We start from the raw sequence: 20,005 nt of genomic DNA, 5'->3' as shown, positions 1-20,005 counted from the left end.
AAAACCTACTTGAACACCTGCATCAAAGTATGTGAAGTCACACACAAATTTTGTACATTCGCAAATCAGTTTGTGCATCTGTGCGATGAGAGTTGCATGTGTGTAAAAAAAATTTTTCACAAATATTTTTTTATTTTTGAAATATTTTCTAGCACAAACACAAGTACATAAATACAACTGCTTGAATCTGCTGCTTCAAGTTTCAAACACTCTTTTTTGTGTGCTCTCTGTTTTGCACCAAATATCTCGAGATAAGTGGTGCGAAAGTGATTTGTATACCTGTAGGCTATGTTCAGCACTTCCCACCAGGTGGCGCCCGACACTCACTGAAGCAGAGTTTTTTAATTACCAGCAATGTTTCAGCAAAGTAAATCGCCTTTATCAAGGTATTATTTTCACCAAGTGGAGAACAATATAAATGGGAGTGCTAATTATACACAGATGAAGGTAATTACATACAATATTCCAATGATTCATTAGTAAACAAAATATAAGTTCCATAAATCTCAAACCATCAATATAAGTAGATAAAAAAATACAAGCAGCAAATACACACATAGGCCTACATATACCTACAGATCAGTGGTGTAGTCTAGATTTTTGTAGTGAGTATACTGTGATTTTTCCCTCTCACCCTTATGCCCACTCGTCCCAGCGCGACACCCCATAAGCACCACCACACTCACAGATGCATACAGTATAGATATTCATGTAACTAAGAGCATTCTGAAAGTGTACTCATAAACACATCAACTGAATGTGTTCTCAACATGTCAGTTTATTATTAAGAATTAAGTTTATTAAGAAAAAAAGACTTTAGAGCCAATGGGTTTACAGCTGGGGAAACTGGACTGATTTTTAGACTGGTTTAGTGTTAATCAACATCTCAGGAACTCAGGAACTGTTAATTAAAATTAAATAAACTGTTTACAATCTTCAATCTGTGGCTAACACATGCATTGAAGGAGAAAAAATATTCACTCTTTCAATAGCTATTATCTGACAACTATTGATAACGTTACCATGTGTAATTTAATGGTGTAAATGTTTTTAATTAATACACATTTAAGATGACCATGAATTAACTCTAATTTGCATAGTCATTGCATTCATTGGCTATAATATAAGCATTGTCTAAAAATGAAAATAGGCTTACTTAATTATTATTACAAGACCATCATGTAGCCTAATATTAGACACCCAAACCAAACAGAAGTTTAAGATCATATACATCTTGAACGTAGATATATGAACACAGAGAAGAGAAGTTTAACACTGTGAAGCACAAGCAAACATGCAGAGAAACTGAAGGCAGCTAAAAACCATCAGGATATAATCACGGGCTTTTTTTATTGCATTTGGAGCCTTACCTCCAGATAAAGTAATAAACTGGACTGATGATTTAAATGTTGTTTACTCACATGTGTGCGTTGTAAAGCAGCACTGCTCCACTCGTTCACATCTCCACATAGAGTCTGTTTGTTTACAGTGTCGCGTGAGCAGATAGATACTTCTTCTTCTTCTTCTTCTTCTTCTAGGGAGCAGATAGATACACTGCAGGTTCGACTTCATATGGCGCTAAGCCGACCTCTTGGTGATGGCAAAGTACCGCGAGAGCGATTCAAAGCAGATTTCTCCATGTGATAACTGGAGTCGCTCTCGCGGTACTTTGCTATCACTCGCCTGTGGCGCCACACCAGTCTGCTCCCCAGTCGCTTTCGCTTCACTATAGTAATTTGATTTCATAGAAATTCATACGCCGATCGGATCGCGCAGTTCTGCAGGAAGTATAAAGCCTAATATGTATTTCAACCCGCTAAAGTAGCAAGTGTAGCATGCTAATGGTCAGTGCTTCACATCTATATTATGACTAAAAGTTTAAAAATGTCACAAAACCATGCTGTTACGCATCCTCGCGCTATCTTCAGTGGGTATACGGAAATCCTTGACAATTTCTAGTGGGTATACGGTGTAGTCCTGCGTATCACGTAGACTACACCACTGCTACTGTAATAGGCTTTAATATACCTAAAAGGCCTCCTGTCTAAGTAAAAATTGGTCCAACTCACCTCACCTTCTAGATGAAAATACCCTCTCAATTCCAATATAATATAATGAAGTTATAGGATGATTAAGTTCAACAAAATGCAGTTGTAGCACTTATGTCACTGCAATCGTAATAACTATGCTACTGGACCAGTTCTAGGTTCGTTGAGTGGTGTATGTTATATTAGAAAAGACACATGAGACATGAAAACTTATATAAATTAATTAGCAGTTTACTGAACAGGAATACAAATGGAATAGGTAAGTTAGTAAGATAAATAGAATAATTAGATAAATATATCAATATAGATGATTCAATAAATATATCAATAAATGTTTACCGTACAAAATTTAGATCAATAAATAATCAATAAATATTTACAGTAAAAGATGTGTCAATAAATAATCAATGTAGATCAATAAATAATCAATAAATGTTTATAGTAAAAGATGTATGTCAATAAATAATCAATAAATATTTACAGTACAATATGTATAATAAATAATTTTAAATCCTTTATATTTAATCTTTTCTTATTTAAATAAGTTTAAATGGATTTAACTGGTTTAAGTATGGGTTTATTCTGGTTAGTTTTGTTCTTAGACCGGTCTATTAAATTTTAATCAGCTCTTTTAGAACAGTTGCTTTAACTATTTTTAAGCTATTTGTTTCTAGTTTTCTTTTGAGTTAACTCTTCTTTCTTTAAGGGAACAGGTAAGTATTTTAGCGTGCTTATGTTAGTGTGATTGTTTCACTTTACAGGGTCTAACTCTTTTTTGCAGGTAAAATGTAAGGATTTTAAATGTTTCTTTTGTTTATGCAATTGCTATTAGAAAAATACATATGGACCTTGGTATTTATAAAATCCTCTGTACGGCCCTGCTCATGACAATAAGAATCCACTCTCAATAGTGTATGACGAGCTGTAGGTTTTTTAATCGGATCCCTATGTAAAAAATTACAAGCTACCCACAAGTCTAAAAAGCTGATTTGATTTTGGTTAGCATCCAGGGTAAATGTTAAGAAATCAGAACAACTGTTTAGATAATAATAAAAACAATTTAGTTGTTCAGTTACCCGATTCAAAAAGACAGAAATAATCATCCAAATTAGTATATTAGAAGAAAAAGCATGTATCTTAGTTAAATGTGGGCCTATGTGTGTATTTGCTGCTTGTATTTTTTAATCTACTTATATTGATGGTTTGAGATTTATGGAACTTATATTTTGTTTACTAATGAATCATTGGAATATTGTATGTAATTACCTTCATGTGTGTATAATTAGCACTCCCATTTATATTGTTCTCCACTTGGTGAAAATAATACCTTGATAAAGGCGATTTACCTTGCTGAAACATTGCTGGTAATTAATAAACTCTGCTTCAGTGAGTGTCGGGCGCCACCTGGTGGGCAGTGCTGAACAGTGCTCCCCATAGCCTACAGGTATACAAATCACTTTCGCACCATTTATCTCGAGATATTTGGTGCAAAACAGAGAGCACACGAAAAAGAGTGTTTGAAACTCGTAGCAGCAGATTCAAGCAGTTGTATTTATGTACTTGTGTTTGTGCTAGAAAATATTTCAAAAATAAAAAAATATTTGTGAAAATTTTTTTTTTACACACATGCAACTCTCATCGCACAGATGCACAAACTGATTTTGCGAATGTACAAAATTTGTGTGTGACTTCACATACTTTGATGCAGGTGTTCAAGTAGGTTTTGCACCATATTTACTGCAGCAATTGTAGCAAAAAATGTGAACTTGTGAGTTTCTTAATCTGTGATTTGTAAAATGGGATTTGTGCAGCTGCACTGAAGGATTTGTGAATGTGTAACTGTTGTGTTGTATTTGAGGGAAAGAAAAAAAATCTACAAGTTTGCAACTCTTCATCTGTGACTTCAAATTTACTGATACACATGTGTGGATAATCTCTACAAATACAAATTCCACTGTCACAGGTGTGCAGTTGTTTTGCACCAAATATACCTTCATAGGTGGCCCGCCTAGAAATTCACGTGAGAGTGTGCCGAGTGCTGTGGGGTGAGTGAACTTATCTTTTGGTGTTTACACAAAGCTTGCTGTGTGTGTGCAGTGTCTGTAGTGACAGGAACCGCCCCCGCCTCGGACGGCTCGTGAGGAAGGAACAACACGTTGTGGCTCGCGCCCCGTGTGACGAGGAGCTTAGATCTATCGGCCCCCCTGTGTGTTAGTATTAACCAGTCTATTTTTGGAGCAGACAGTGGTGAAGTCCAGCGCTACGTGCAAGTGAGTAGCAAATTAAGTGTATCGTACGGAGTTCAGGTCACGGCATTCTTTTTGGGATCTATTCCACAGAAATCTTTGGTGTGTGCGGAGCCTCATCGAGAGTTCGCCCCAAATTGTGGCCCCAAGTGTCCAAGCAAGGAGGGAGAGCCAGGGAAGCGTTCGGCTCCGCCACATCTGACCTATTAGTCCCTACGACACCCCGAAGGCATAAGCAGACGGGTGGAGGTATACGGTACACGGACACTACCACAAGGGCCCACTGTCTGCAGTATACGAGACGTTCGTACCTGTTGAGTAACCTATTTGTGTGATACATTAACCTACCTGTACTTACAGCAACGCTCCAGCTGGAAACCGAACAGCGAAGAGAGAGAGAGAGGAACACTTACCTTTGTCCTAGTGCGCCGCCTCGAAGCAAACGGGCCAGTCCAGCCCCGTGAGTAACTTACCTGTGTGGTACAACAGTTCTGTCTGTGCTTAGAGCAACGCCCTAGCTGGAAACCGAACAGCGAAGAAAGAGAGAAGCACTTACCTGTGTCCTAGTGCACCGCCTCGAGCGGACGGGATAGTCCAGCCCCGTGAGTAGCCTGTCTGTGTGACGTGTCTAATTGTCTGTGTTCACAGCATTACCTGGGGGGGAAGAAACGACCTGTGGAGAAAGAGTGTAATACTTACCTTTGCCCTCATACATCGTCCCGAGGAGAGCGAGGGGCCCCAACTGGAAGAACCTAAGGGCATAGGAGAGACGGGTGAAAATGCCGGCAAGTGAAGTCCCGTGCGAAATATTCAGTTCACTTACAGTGTTTTACTTGTTTGCCTCCAGGAGGAAGCGGAGGGCGCCACGGATAGTAGGATCAAGCCAGGAAGGAGCCTCTGTCCCTATTCCCTGGTCCAACCTGCCCCTGGAGACAAGAAGATTTTCATTAGTTTTAATTTCCCTTTCCCCTTTCCCTGTCTTCTTTTTAACTATTTAAATAAAGTTATATTTTTAACCGTAGTATACTCGTCTGTCTGGTCATTGGAGTGGTCTTGGGTACCTCCTCGAGGTGGAAGTTAGAGAGGGGCGTGGCCTTTTAGTTACCTTTGGGTCCGCCCCCAGCCGTGACACAACTATACGTCAACTAACTGTCATTAGTGTATTAGTAGACTGTAACGGTTGGGGTTAGGGAAGTTTGGGTTAGTGGAATAAGTTGACATGCACATGCAAAGATACTTATAGACAGTTGAATGTCTGTTGAGATATCATCACAATAGTGTTAGTAGATATTAAGCAGACAGTCTACTAATTCTCTAAAGATTGGTAGTTGATAAGTAGTTGCAAAGTAACTTATAATTAGTAAAATGTCTAAAGTGGACTATCGAAATAAAGTGTTACCGATAGCTTTTATCTGTTTATATAGAGCTTGTAAACTTTGAAAATTTTAAGTTAATATCACAGGTATCAAACACAGATTGAATGAAATCAATTTAAGTGTGAGATCCTTTGAGTAAAAGTATTTCCAAGAAATTCATTAACGTGTTTCAGTTTGTGTAGTCTCACATAAATACTTGATTATTTATTAAAATAATATTAAATATAATTATTCAAATTCCCTGATTTTAATAATTCTAGAAGTTCTTGATTTTCTGTATAATTAACACCTCCCAATCAACAGCTTTTATACATAACACTTAGCACTATGTGATATTTATCGTCTTACATAGTAACATCAACTCTTAATATCAACTCAATGCAACTAATTTTTTGTGTATTTATTTGTTAAATATAGCCATGAAATAAATAAGATAATATACTGTAGTTATAATAACTGTACATTACTCACTACACTATCTCATGCAACTAGATGATGCATAAACTGGAAGAGATATCTGTCTATTCTTCTACTTGAATGGGGAAAAATATCTTTAAAATTGCTTGCCAAATCACACAATAAAACAATATATTTAAACATGACATCAGTTGTTGTGTATATTGTTTTTTTTAAGCTCAAATTGTGCCAAGAAAACAACAACATCCATAAGCAATGCCTTTTTTACAGCATTTACAGCACCTTTGTTAATGGTTTTAAATACAAATACAATTGTTTATCTTAGTTCATTGTAAATTAAAGAAATAGTCTCACTGAAAAAAATCGTGGACACCAGTTCCACGTTATTGAATTACGTTGTCTTAAAATGAAATTAACCTTAATTTCATTAAAATAAATTAATTCAATCACGTGCAACCAGTGTTTTTAGTGTGTAAAGTATTTTTACTTCATTAAAGAAAATTTTTCAAGTATCTGTAATTTATCAAGGTCTTTTACTTCAATACATTTTGAAGCATAATATCATACTTTTTATTCGACTATATTTCACATAAAAATTTTTTTATACTTAGTTACTCAAGTAAATGTAAAAGTTTATCTACTCTAAAAGTATATAAGAGAGTAATACAATTCAACTTAAATTTTAATTGACAAATTATGTTTAAGTTGAATTAAATCTAAATTTTAAGGCAGCACGAACACAATTGTTTAGTTTGAAACAACAATTTTTTTTTAAGTGTATTAAAGTTAAAAACTTGAAATGTAGCTTTTATGAAATGTAGTCAGGTAAAATATTATGCATCAGAATGTAGTGAAGTAAAAGTTTGCAAAAGTAAAATACTCTAAATAAATACAGATACTTGAAAAAAATACTTGAGTAAAGTACTTTACACCTCTGGAAATAGTTCACGCAAAAATGAAAATTAGTCCATGATTTACTCACCTTACTGTCATCCTATGTGTATATGAGTTATACTGTATCAAATCATATTCTGGGTTTTCCCAGCTTTAATGGCACTCAATCACTGAATACAAAAAAATCTTTGCTGCCTTAATTTTTTTGTCAAGTCATGTCAATTTATTTAGTTTTTTAAGCTATTAAGTTGTAGCAACTCATCTCTTGTCAGGATAAATACTATAATAGTAAGTTGACATGCTTGTAAATCGGAGTTGATTCAACAAAACAATTTAAGGCAGCAACGATTTTTTACTGTGCAATATATGATAATACAAAGGCCAGCTAGGGTACAATAAATTAAGTTCATGTACAACAGAACATAATAGTGGTTTGTGTCATCGTTACAATGGCTAATTATAAACATTATATTATATAAAAGCAAAATGTTTCAAATACGACATATTTTTGAAAGCCCAATGCTTTTTCACATTACACACAAAATAATGGTGCTATATAAAACTTAAAGTGGTTCCCCTAAGATTATGAGCCAGTGAACTATGCCCTTTTTTTTAAGAGTATGGGTCGGGAAGCAAGGGAGTTGCCACTACAATTGAATATAACCTTTTTTTAAGATTTTAAAATATAACCTTTTTAATATTTTAGAAACTAAAACTGAATACAAGATGTCTTAATTTTGTTAATAGATAAATAAGAGCACTGGTGTGGTATAGTCAGTGGCGGTTCTACATGTAATTAGACCCTGGGCTAGACCCCTTCCCTTTTTCCACTATACAGTGTCCCCCTGTCCATTCCATTTGGGGTATCTTTTTTAGTGTAGTGGCCACATGTTTCAAGCTCATAATCCAAATGACTCCCATAGGTTAATGTTTTTTGAGGCAAAAAGATACATTTGTGAGAGAAAATGATTCGTATTTATCTACCGATGCATCACGTTTGGTTATAAACACAATCAAAGACAATCATTGATTCTCGTCTATTTTTATTAATGCAACAACCTATGATTTTCTTGAGTACCAATGTGGAGCCGACATGTTGCCATATTACATCGACCACAACTTAGTGTCGTTTACAATCAAACGTGACTTATCAAGTTTTCTTAGAAATGTATCGGTTTGCTTAGAATGGCGTTAGGACGAATAAATTATGGGCTAATTTTTTGTTTTGGGTAAACTATTCATTTAACTAATTTCAACATATATTTTTTTTAAATGTGTAGTAAATATGTATTAGTAATTTTTCTAATAATATTAAATATATGTATTTGTAATTAGTAAATGTTGAAATTAACATGTAAGATTAATGCTGTGTAAGTTTTGTGCTTTGTTTAATTGTATGTTAAAAAAGATAGTTCACAAATGTTAACACATGGAACCTTTTCAAAAAGTACCTTAATAGTTACCATAGTACCATTACCATAATAAAATCTTTAATCATAACATTTGTCTTTTCAGTGTTTAATCTTAATGGAATGATATTTGTGTGTGCTCTTTTGTCTTTACTCAAACGGAAAGGAAAAAGATTTGAATTTGGCTTTAAAAGTTAATGAATTATAAAAATGTTCTTGGTTCAAGAAAAGCTGAAGACATTTTCTGGGCTCAAGTCAAATAAATACACTTGCTTTCATGATCTTTTCTTTGTCACAGTTTCTTAGCTTTTTGTGACAGGATCATGACAGCCCACATTGTTTTGCATGAACGCATGGTGCTTTGGTTTATTTTTCACCAGGCCATGTGCTTTACCATTATTGTTTCATGAATATCACCTGTTGCCTTCTTGATTTTCTCCCTTATTTAATTTTGTTTTTGTTTTGTTTACTGAATACACACAATGAAATAATAATTTCACACTGCATAATATGAAAAATACCTGTGCACAAGTGATATTTATCTTCTTTTTTCTTTGAGACATTTATCACTTCTCTCATGTCATCTCAAGCATGCTTTCACAGATGCAAATCGCATTTTACAAATGTTTCTCAATGGGTTTAATAATTCATAGTACAGTCACTTGTTAATTTGTAATATTTCCTTGTCACGGTCCAGTCTTTAGTTGTCCCTTGAACTATGTTGGAATTAATGTAAATTGTATTTCCTGTTCGGTTTGTGTCATGTTTCCCTATTCATGCTTTGTTGACCTCCATAGTAATGAATTAATATCAGGTGTTTCTTGTTACCTCTTGTTAGCCCCAATATATTTAAACCTCAGTATTTCCTTTATTAGTTTCCTGGTATTGTTTTAGTGTTATGTGCAGCTTTTCAAAATCTCCTTGATTAAATCTCAGATGCATTGATTAAAGAACTAAAGATATGCATTTATAGCACCAGGGAAGCCAAAGAGAGTGCAACCCTCTGGTTGAGTGAGATGAGTCAACTAGCAGTCATGTTAAGAAGACTGCATTTCTAAAGATGGGAGTCCAGGGAGGAAAAAATTGCTCTTTTATAGGCATTGTGGTAACCTGGACCATGCGAGGACACAGTGCTAGGTGTAATGGGAAGGAATCTGTCCAGCACTTGCCCGGAGACAATAAAATGGCCCCCTGTAGGCCAGATGTTGATTGCAGACTCCTCCCTGGGCTGAAAACATCACAGCGGCTTAGAAGCCTTCTGATGTTTCTTTGGGGTTTTGGTGTACCTGGAGCAGTGATCTGTAGGTCAGTGCAGCTTGGAGGTGGATGTCGAATGAGACTTCTGTGGTCTGAAGGCGTTCTGGTCAAGTTAGGGCAGAATGTTTTTATAGTCTCTGTATGCTTCTTCACTGTGGAAGATTGCTGAGCAAAGTCCTCAAAGTTTACTCCAAACAGGCCACCTTGTGAGGCGGGCGCATCAAGAAACCAAACCTACTCGGCAAATCAGAAGCACACTAAGGTGGTTTCCAAGTTTTTAGTCAATTCCTTATTTACCTAAGGGTTTTACAGTCACGACCGGAGCCCAGATACCAATCATCAAACTGCAAGCACAGTAGGAATGGTGATGTGCTCCATTGTAAACTAATGCTTGCAGCAGCCCAAGAAATCAAAGGCTTAATCTGTTCATCCGTCTTGTCCTGGGCTTGACCATCATAATGAGGGGGAGCTCTTAAGACAACAGTAAGTCAACTTCAGACGCTGCAACAGATGTTCTCATCATGAGCTGAAAATGTCTCTGAGAGTTATCTTGAGACAAATCCGTGGCTTCACGGAGAATGGACAATGGAGGGGCCGCAGGGAAGAAGCCTCTAGAGAGCCCCCCATATCAACCATTTTTTCACGGAGTGACTTTTTGAAGGGGCGGAACCGAAAGCGGGCAAAGATTAGTTCCCGGACGCTATTCTTCAAACACCAGCCACTTCCGGGAATCCCGCGAGACCAAAATTGGGTCTGACAACAGGTGTTTTGTAGAATGTGAGTGAGCGAGAGGATGTTGTTGTGTTGTGGCTGCAACGTCAACTGTGGGCCATTTTGCTGTGTTCGTGTTCTGGATTTTCCCCTGGACGAAGCCCTCGGTCCTAAAAGTAAGGTGTTGACCCTAAACCACTGAGTGAGTGAAGTGCATTGTGTGAGTCTTTTATTGAAGTGTGTACACTTGAGGATTGCAGTGCTGTGCTGTGTCCTTGTTGTCTGCACTTACTGTGCTGGGCCGAGGAGAGAAATCTGGTGGGGAGGAACGTACACTACGCCAGCAGTGACCACCCCTTCCTGCATGCCCGCTCACAACTTCTGACCCCGTTCTCCAGCCGCAAGCGGTGAGGTGAGAAAAGCACATAACGTACACTGAATAGTGTGAAGAAGGAATATCTGTTATATGAAGTGACTGTTGTGTGTGTGTTGACTACTGTGGAGTCCTTCTGGAAGTGCACCGCTGTCTAGATCTCTTTGCTCTGTGGACTGGAAGAGAGGAGATGGAAGTGTCACGACCCCGGTACTTGTCAGCATACAGGCCTGTTAAAGGTGCTACTGACCTGAACCCACCTAGGAAGGTGGCGGCGGCCTGGCCGTGGTAGGTCCCCCGAGCAGCAGTGTTCGAGTTACATCCCCATTGCATCTGTTTCAAGCTGGAAGGTGGAGTATTGTCTTTTCCCCCCAAGTCTACTGAAGTATTGACCTTATAAAGTATTGCTCTGAATCTGTTCTACTACTAGCTTTGCAGAGTGGTGTCCAAGGCCAGACATCGTCGTGGGAAGCCTGCCCCTGGGGAGGAAGACACACTCTGCGAGCGCCATATCCCCGCCGGCCCCTCCAACCTCAAACGAAGCTAAGGCATATCCATCCATCTCCAGAAAGGGTCCGTAAGTCGAAAGCTTTTTGTGTCCCCGTATACTCACAACCGGGTCGAACGAAGAGTTACTCACCTGTAGATACATACCTGTATGTCTAAAAGCCAAAGCGAAGAGTTACTTACCTGTAGAGGACCTTACCTGTATGCCCCCACCGTAGAGAGTCATCTACCTGAATACGCCCCTTGTGTGTTAAGAGCAAGAGTCACACACCTGTTGATACATACCTGTATGTCCCAAAAGCCAAAAGCCAAGAGTTACTTACCTGTAGCGGACCTTACCTGTATGCCCCCACTGTAGAGAGTCATCTACTTGAATACGCCCTTGTGTGCTAAGAGCCACACACCTGTTGATACATACCTGTATGTCTTAAAGCCAAAAGTGATGAGTTACTTACCTGTAGAGGAACTTACCTGTATGCCCCGCCATAGAGAGCCACTCATCTGAATACGTCCCTTGTATGCTAAACAAAACACAGAGTTACTTACTGTAGACCCATACCTGTCTGTCCCCCGATGAAGAGTGAAGAATCACTTACCTGTTGATATCTACCTGTATGTCCATAGTGACGTATCGCTGTCTGGGAGTATTACCTTGTATGAGTGGAAGTAAGAACCATTTGCCGGTGAATAACCCTTTGTGTGTTTAGAGTGGAGTCGCCGTGGTCCGCCCGGGACTCGAGCTGGTGAAGAATTAAGTACCCCCTGCTTCCGTGTAATTGAGTCACGCACCTGAGACGCCCAGTGACGCTTCCACAATGAAAGAATACTCACCTTTCTGTGACATCCACTGTGGAGAACTGATAATCACTCTTGTGCCCAGGAGGAAGCCCAGTTGCCGTGGGAGACTCTAGTGGCCTCACCCAGGCACGGCCGTGTAAGGTACTCACCTCTGCTCTATTGATACTCACCGTATTCTCTCTCTTGCTCTAGGAGGAAGGGAGACAGCCACGGACGGTCCATCTGTAACACAAAAAGACTGCTCAGCTGGGAACAGCGAATATACGTCACGACAAGGAAGATAAATGATTCGGGAAAGACTCACCAGAGTGTCCCTGTGAAGGAACCATAGTATCCCTGAACCCATACTCTCTGGACCGAGAGTTTTGACTTTAGTTCCCTTTCCCCGCCCCTTATTTGCATTTTAATTAATTTAAATAAAGCTTGTTTTAACCGTACTTACCTGTCCTCTTGTTGTCTGGTCATTGGGGTATTCTTGGGACCTCCTTGAGGTGGAAACTAGGGAGGGGCGTGACTCACGACATCTGTGGTCCGCTCCGACCTGTGCCAATTCCACGTGTTTTACTATAAGATGGCCTGGACTAGGAAGCAGGACTGGAGACTTTTGTCCTATATTCTTGCATCTTTAAGGGCCCATATTAGGCAAAATCACAACCACATTGCAATGAAAAAAAATCCACCTATTTTTTTATCCCCATTAAACTAATCTTATTAGACATGCTGTTTTGATCTTCTTGTTAATGTAACATCACACTGATGAAGCTCCGCCCACAGCTACTAAATGACAGTCCTGCATAACCATAGTTTCCACCCTCAGTGAGTTGTACGCTGTCTGTCAATAGTGAGATACTATTGGCTCAGATTTGATTTACAAAAATCTGATTTATTTTAACTGAAAGCGCACAGACACATACTCGGCACACCTGAAACTTATATTACATCAAAATAGGCATAACAAGTGCCCCTTAAAACGATGCACAACATTGCATAAAACTCTTTTTCATTGTAGGATGCCATGCATTCACAAGAATGCATTTGCTGTGACTCAATATATCCAGCTGTTTTTTGCAAGGAAAATGGTAAACCAAGCTAGATCTAAAGATTTATAGGCTCCTAAGAACAAAAGCTTAATTAATCTATTATGCCATCTCCCTTTTTACCCCCACATGCCGGGTGAAGAATGGCATAAAAATTATATTTACCAATGTAATTGGCCTTTTAAAGTTCCAGTTCAGAGAAGACGGGTTCCCAAGGGAAACACTCACATAGTGTCATCATTGACCCCACGTCATGAGTGACTGACAGAAAGGGAACTATTATTAACTTCCAACCTCATAAGGTCTTAAAGCTTGTTAATATATAACCTGATGTTCTGCTCTGCTTGCAAATGATAACTTTCTGCCAATGTAAATAGTTACTGTAAATGGAACTGAGTGTAGCTAACTGATCCACTGCAGACTGCTGGAGTTTATTTTGAGGATGGCAAAGTGTAAAACCAACTGCATTGAAAGGCCTATTTCTCTGGCCTTTGAAAAGCTTGGTCGGATCATTGGAAAATATCCAGTTGTGTTTCTCATATTATCTTTATTTGTAGCTGCTGGTCTTGGAGCTGGTTTTATCTTTCTTACAGATAGGGAGGCAAATGATATTGAAAATCAGTTCACACCTGTAAATGGACCGGCTAAACAGGAGAGGAAGATTGTAGAGGAATTTTTTCCACAAACTGAAGAATTTTCTCATCTGCGGCTTTCGTCTGATGGATCGTATGCATCTTTGATCATTACAAGTTTGGAGGGAGAAAACATCTGGACTGAGGCTGCTTTTACTGACATTATTGAGCTAGATAGACAAGTTAAGAGTATAACAGCAGGTGACACTTTTGAAAACATTTGTGCCAAAACTAAAGGAAAGTGCGTGTCAAATGCAATTTTGGACTTCATAAATTACAATCCTGGAGAAATTAATTTTACAACCATCAGCTATCCTGTGAATAATGGCACATTTTTAGGAACAACTGTTGGTGGTGTAGAGCTAAAGACAGGAAGCTCAAACATAAGCAGCGCTAAAGCGATCAGACTTTTTTATTTTCTAAAAGAAGAAAATGTAACAAAAAAAACTCAGTGGCTTGATGGCTTCCTGAAATTTTTTTCAAACTATTCAGAACTAAAAACTGAATGTAATATGACGGTGAGTTACATACAAAGAAAATTTTTGTGTGGAAATTGTTCATACTTTATTTTAATTTAATTAGATGCTGGAATGTTATTAATGTTTCATAACAAAGCCCATTTTGTATCCAACATGTCATGTCCAGTAAATCAGAATTGAAAGTATTTTGGTCAACATTGCAGATCTGCATTTCTATCTAGATCATGAAGTCAATAAATTTACCCGATAACTAGCATAAATAATTTTTAAATGTGCTTAAACAATGTTAAAATAAACAACTAAACAACAAATTAAAGGGATAGTTCACCCAAAAATGAAAATTCTGTCATAATTTACTCACTCTCATGTTGTTACAAACCTGTATTAATGTCTATGTTCTGATGAACTCAAAGGAAGGTCTTTTGAGCAATGTTTGTAACCAAATCGTACAGTACAATAGAAGTTTATCCTACTATAGAAGTAAATGGGGCTCATGTACAATTGAGTTACAAACATTCCTCAAAATATCTTTCTTCAGTTTCATCAGAACAAAGACATGAATAAAAGTTTGTAACAACATGAGAGTGAGAAAATGATGACAGAATTTTCACTTTTGGGGGAACTATTAATTGAACAGTTCTGTATTTTGTAACGAATTTGTTTATTTTTACAGGTACATGTCTCTTACTTCACATCGATATCCAGACAGAATGAGTTTGAGACCAATTCAGACTCTGTGATTCCCCTCTTCTCCATCACTTATTTCCTGGCCATTACCATTTCAATTGTTTCTTGTCTGAGGTAAGACATATAATTTTACCCTAGACATTTAGGCCTATTAACAAAATAAACTTAACAAATGTATCTTTATGTAAGTCAGGGTACTTGTGTATATTTATAATATAAGGTGGCTCAGTGGGTTGCACTGTTGCCTCACAGCAAAAAGGCCCCTGGCCTGACTCATACTCATGCCGTTTCCACACCTGTAAGACTTTAAGAATAAAAAATAAATATTATAACACATCTATTATTTCTCCAGGTTAGATTGTGTTCGAAACAAGGTTTGGGTTGCTGTTTCTGGTGTCATCTCTGCTGGTTTGGCTGTTGTAGCCAGTTTTGGATTGCTGCTCTTCTGTGGGATGCCTTTTTCTATGACAGTGGCCACGTCTCCCTTTCTTATTCTTGGTAATTTAAATTTTGTAGTATGTGAAAATATGTTTTATATACAGTATATATTAGAGGTATCAAAAAATTAATTCCATACAAAAATGTTATTTATGTAAAATTGTATGTACCGTATTTTCCGTAGTATAAGTCGCATCAATCAAAAATGCGTCAATAAGACGATGAAACATACCTATATATGTTGCAGTGGACTATAGGTCGCATTTATTTAGAAAATTACTTCACAAAATCCAAGCTGAAGAACAGACATTGATCTGGAATGGCAGGCAAGTTATTTAACTAAACCAGGTGTGACCAACCCTGTTGCTGGAGATCTACCCTCCTGCATATTTTTGTTCTAACCCAGCTTCAACACACTTGACTCAAATTTTTAGGTAGCCCTGAAATGCTTGATTGCCAAGTTTATGTGTGTTTGATTGGGCTGAACTCTGCAGGACAGTAGATCTCCAGGAACAGGGTTGTTCACCACTGAACTAAACAATAGCACAGAACAGCAGGCTGAATAGGTGTCCGTCCGTTAATGTAACACAAACAGTTATTTCCACGATACACAATAGCGTACTGAACATACCTGGGAGTCTGAATAGGTTAAATGAACAGAACAAGCCGAAGCGCATCAAGTTCACAGACTCGTCATTTCACATTCACTGAATTCAATGAATTACATAAATACAGGAGCAGCATATAGCGGACTCTCGCGGCTGTACACGTTGTACACATGTTGTCTCTTGGTTCATATATTTCAAAATTCATTCATACTGTAATACGGTACAACATAAATGTTTTTTATGTAATTTTTTTTAATTAATATTAGTATTATAAATATATCAAAATCTCTCTCTCTCTCTCTCTCTCTCTCTCTCTCTCTATCTCTCTCTCTCTTTTGCAACACAAATGACACTAAATATGGATTTGATCTCATTTTTGACCATCAAACACAGACAGGGCCAACATCAGATCCAGGGAATCCCTGTCAGAGATGTAGCCCAGACAGGGCGGTGGTCAGCCCATTGCTCTGGTTCTCTCACGTACCGAATCTTACTAAACAAACATTCAAACAGGCGCTATCTTTACTAATCGACTGCAGATTTGAATATTATACATATATATTCTAGACTGAACTAATCTTTAAACTACACTTTGTGACCAAGAAACGGTAAAATTAAGAAATGGCTATTTCGTCCATTGAGTCATTATGAGAAAAGTGTTACCAGTAGTTCCCAAACAAAGAGGCTTTTAAAATAACTCTGTTGCCTCTGGCCTCGTGCCTCTGGCCTAATGACAGCCGTGACGATACAGTATAAACAAATATCACACTCCTACTAGGGCGATATTACTTAAATATTTACAGGTGTATACTCTGTGTTTTTCTCCAGGTATTGGAGTTGATGATATGTTCATTATGATCTCCTGCTGGCAGAAGACTGGAGTTGATATTGAAGTTGAAGATCGTTTAGCAGAAACATATAAAGAAGCTGCTGTGTCCATCACTATCACCACACTGACAGATGTGCTCTCTTTCTACATCGGTCTCTTAACTCCCTTTCGCTCTGTTCAGTCTTTCTGTATGTACACAAGTACGGCTCTTCTCTTCTGTTACATCTTTAACATCACATTTTTTGGTGCTTGTCTTGCATTGAATGGAAGAAGAGAGAAGGGCAATAAACATTGGTTGACCTGCATGGAAGTCCCAAAACCCAATGATGATGATACTGGTAATGTTTGTTGTGTTGGTGGAGCTTATGATAAAGACACTGGCACTGATTCGGCAATGCCAATGGATTTATTCTTTAAAAATCACTACAGCCCGTTTCTAACAAAGACCTGGGTTAAGATCTTGGTGTGTTTGTTTTATTCTGGCTATCTGGCAGTCAGCATCTATGGATGTTTCCAACTACAGGAAGGACTTGATATGAAAGATTTAGCAACAGACGGCTCATATGTTGGTTATTATTATGATGATGAAGATGATTTCTTTTCTTCTTATGGTCCCAATGTCATGTTAGTTATAACAGATGAAAACTTTCAGTACTGGAATTCAGATGCGCGTCAGAACCTCGACTCATGTTTGGATATTTTTGGCAATCTGTCAATGGTGTCTAAAGATAAAAAAGTTTCACGCATTTCTTGGCTTCATGAATATCTTAAGATTCCTGGTGTAAATTTAAGTGATGAAACACAATTCAAACAACCTTTAACTGCATTTCTTAGTGTTTCTGGTTTTAGTCAAGATGTTAACTTCACTAACAATAACATTTCTGCATCACGTATGTTCATTCAAACTGTTAACATCATGACAGCAGTCGATGAGAAGAACATGCTGAATGCATTTAGAGAAACAGCAGATAAATGTGTAAAGTTACAGACATCCATTAATCTAACCGTCTATCATCCTGCATTTATCTATTTCGATCAATACACTGAGATAGTCAGTAATACCATTCAAAATCTAGTAGTAGCTACATGTGCAATGTTAGTTATTTCACTCCTACTAATCCCAAATCCTCTCTGTTCAGTCTGGGTAACATTTGCTATTGGATCTGTCATTGTAGGTGTGACTGGTTTTATGGCATTATGGGATGTTAGTTTAGACTCAGTATCTATGATTAATCTGGTTATCTGTATTGGTTTTTCTGTGGACTTCTCGGCTCACATATCTTATGCTTTTGTGTCCAGTGAGGAACGGTCAGTGAATGATAAAGCCATAGATGCCCTCTATAAACTGGGATATCCCATAATACAAGGTGCAGTGTCCACTATTGCAGGTGTAGTGGTGCTCGCTGCTGCTAAAAGCTACATCTTCAGGACCTTCTTTAAAATCATGTTTTTAGTCATAATGTTTGGGGCTGTTCATGGCATCATGTTCATACCTGTGTTCCTCACTTTCTTTGGGATTTGTAGTAAGATGTCTCGTACCAAACCTGAAACAAATAAACCGCCTGAGGTGTGGAACAGAGAAATCCCACGAGTACCAACAGTAATAAGCCCAAAACTACCACAGACAAATCTGGGATTTATTGATTTGGATTGTTACTGAGAAGTTTACATTTCTAAATGATGTAACCCAGTTTTTTGTTATTTCCCTAAGAACAGAAATCTTTTTTTAGTGCACATCAGGGGTCTTTAACAAAGTGGTTATTTTTTTCATTTAATTTCTTAAGGGCAAACTGTCACAGTCTGAACTGTATTTATCATTTTATATTGTCATCATCATCGTCACCTGTCCCTCATTTGATTAATTGTCTTCACCTGTCTCTTGTCAGCCATCCTTGTGTATTTAAACCGTGTTCTCCCTTTGTCTCTGTCCGATCTTGTCTATGTATCGTCAGTAATATTCTAGGCTCCTGTGTATAACCTGTTAAACTATCATTAAAACATTATTATATTATTATATAAAAAATGAAATATGTTACATTAAGTAATCTGTGTAACTATGAAGTATTTTTTAAAGAATTGATAAAAAAATATATTGTCTTGTGTATCTACAGACAAAGGTCTCCTGTTTGTGTGTTACACACTTCAGGTAGCATACTTTAAGCCTTAAAAGTATTGTTTAATTTATTGGTAATAGTGTTGTCATTATAAAAGTACAGCATTGTGTCTTTACTAGGAGGTTAACACGATTTTTACCTTAAAATACAGTTTCTTACAAGTAATTTGGGTAACACTTTATTTTACGGTGTCTTTGTTACACATGTTACATGTAATTATTATAGTAATAACAGTTAATTATGCATAATTACATGCAACTAACCCTAAACATAACCCTAATCCTAACCCCAACCCTATAGTAAGTACATGTTATTTATCATTATTACTTAGTACGTAAATGTATAAAAACACTGTAACAGTGATACCGTAAAATAAAGTGTGACCGTAATTTGTTGTGGTATGTAATTACTAGTCAGTTAGCATGATTTTCACTTTAAAATAATGGTCCAAAATGTAAGTAATAAGTTACCATGGTTTTAACTTAAATAAATTTTAAGTACTTCATTAAGAACAGCATGGTAATACTTGAATAATTACTTATGGGTTACCATGATTTTCTTACTATTATGTTAGTCTTCTGCACTTATAAACAGCAATAAGGAGGGTTATGTTGTATCTAACAGTTGAAAACATGGAATCTGTATATGTCTTTGTAAGGTAGTTTGCTAGTGATTAAGATGTGAATTCTTAAGGTTGTTTATGGTTTAATCAATAAGATATATAAGAAAATAGAATACAGTTTTAAGGGATTGAATAGAAAGAATTGAATGAGCTTCTGTGATGATAGGTTACATGACTAATTCATAGTAAACACATTTGTTTTTCTAATTGTCTTAGTAGTGGATAATACCGTGTCTATTGGCATGATTGTATGTGACTGTTAATTCTTAATTACTTTAAGTCTTCCTATTACCTATAGTTAATCATTCTTCTTTAATAGTTATTAGTAAGATAAGTGGTAATGCAGTACTAACCATTTTTCTTCATTAGTTCCTGTGTAACAACCTATTAAGTATGGACCAATAATTATAAACTAGTACCCTTTTTTCAAAATGTTACCTAATTGGTGTAGGCGCAATTTGCAAAAACTTGCTTGTTTTATAGAGGTAACATTTTTTTATGATGAGTCTTGAGACAGGCGAGA

The 20,005-nt window shown here is 37.2% G+C and overlaps 2 protein-coding genes across 2 annotated transcripts in view; both read left to right on the top strand.

Moving 5' to 3' along the window:
* The window catches only part of LOC135728175 (phthioceranic/hydroxyphthioceranic acid synthase-like), a 31,001-nt gene extending 25,755 nt beyond the window's left edge, over positions 1-5,246 (top strand). The window contains exon 8 of the mRNA XM_073811679.1: positions 4,048-5,246. The gene's annotated coding sequence lies outside the window, so the exon portion shown is untranslated. The remainder of the gene's footprint in view (positions 1-4,047) is intronic.
* An 8,219-nt stretch (positions 5,247-13,465) lies between these two features.
* LOC135728174 (patched domain-containing protein 3-like) lies at positions 13,466-19,459 on the top strand. Its single transcript, XM_065246320.2, has 4 exons — positions 13,466-14,223; positions 14,858-14,985; positions 15,224-15,369; positions 16,746-19,459. The coding sequence occupies exons 1-4, from the start codon at positions 13,516-13,518 to the stop codon at positions 18,404-18,406; spliced, it is 2,643 nt and encodes an 880-aa protein (XP_065102392.2). The 5' UTR covers positions 13,466-13,515; the 3' UTR covers positions 18,407-19,459.
* The last annotated feature ends 546 nt before the right edge of the window (positions 19,460-20,005 follow it).

Source organism: Paramisgurnus dabryanus, chromosome 13 (assembly GCF_030506205.2).
Source record: "Paramisgurnus dabryanus chromosome 13, PD_genome_1.1, whole genome shotgun sequence".
Taxonomy (NCBI): Eukaryota; Metazoa; Chordata; class Actinopteri; order Cypriniformes; family Cobitidae; genus Paramisgurnus; species Paramisgurnus dabryanus.
The sequence above is the reverse complement of the archived record's forward strand: the minus strand, read 5'-3'. Positions and strand labels throughout refer to the sequence as shown.

What these genes read in the sequence shown, in the direction of transcription:
- LOC135728174 (XM_065246320.2), top strand. Translation starts at nt 13,516, where the DNA reads ATGGCAAAGTGTAAAACCAACTGCATTGAAAGGCCTATTTCTCTGGCC. An exon ending in TCAATTGTTTCTTGTCTGAG is followed by an intron (nt 14,986 to 15,223) that starts GTAAGACATATA and finishes TTATTTCTCCAG; the next exon opens with GTTAGATTGTGTTCGAAACA. An exon ending in GTCTCCCTTTCTTATTCTTG is followed by an intron (nt 15,370 to 16,745) that starts GTAATTTAAATT and finishes GTTTTTCTCCAG; the next exon opens with GTATTGGAGTTGATGATATG.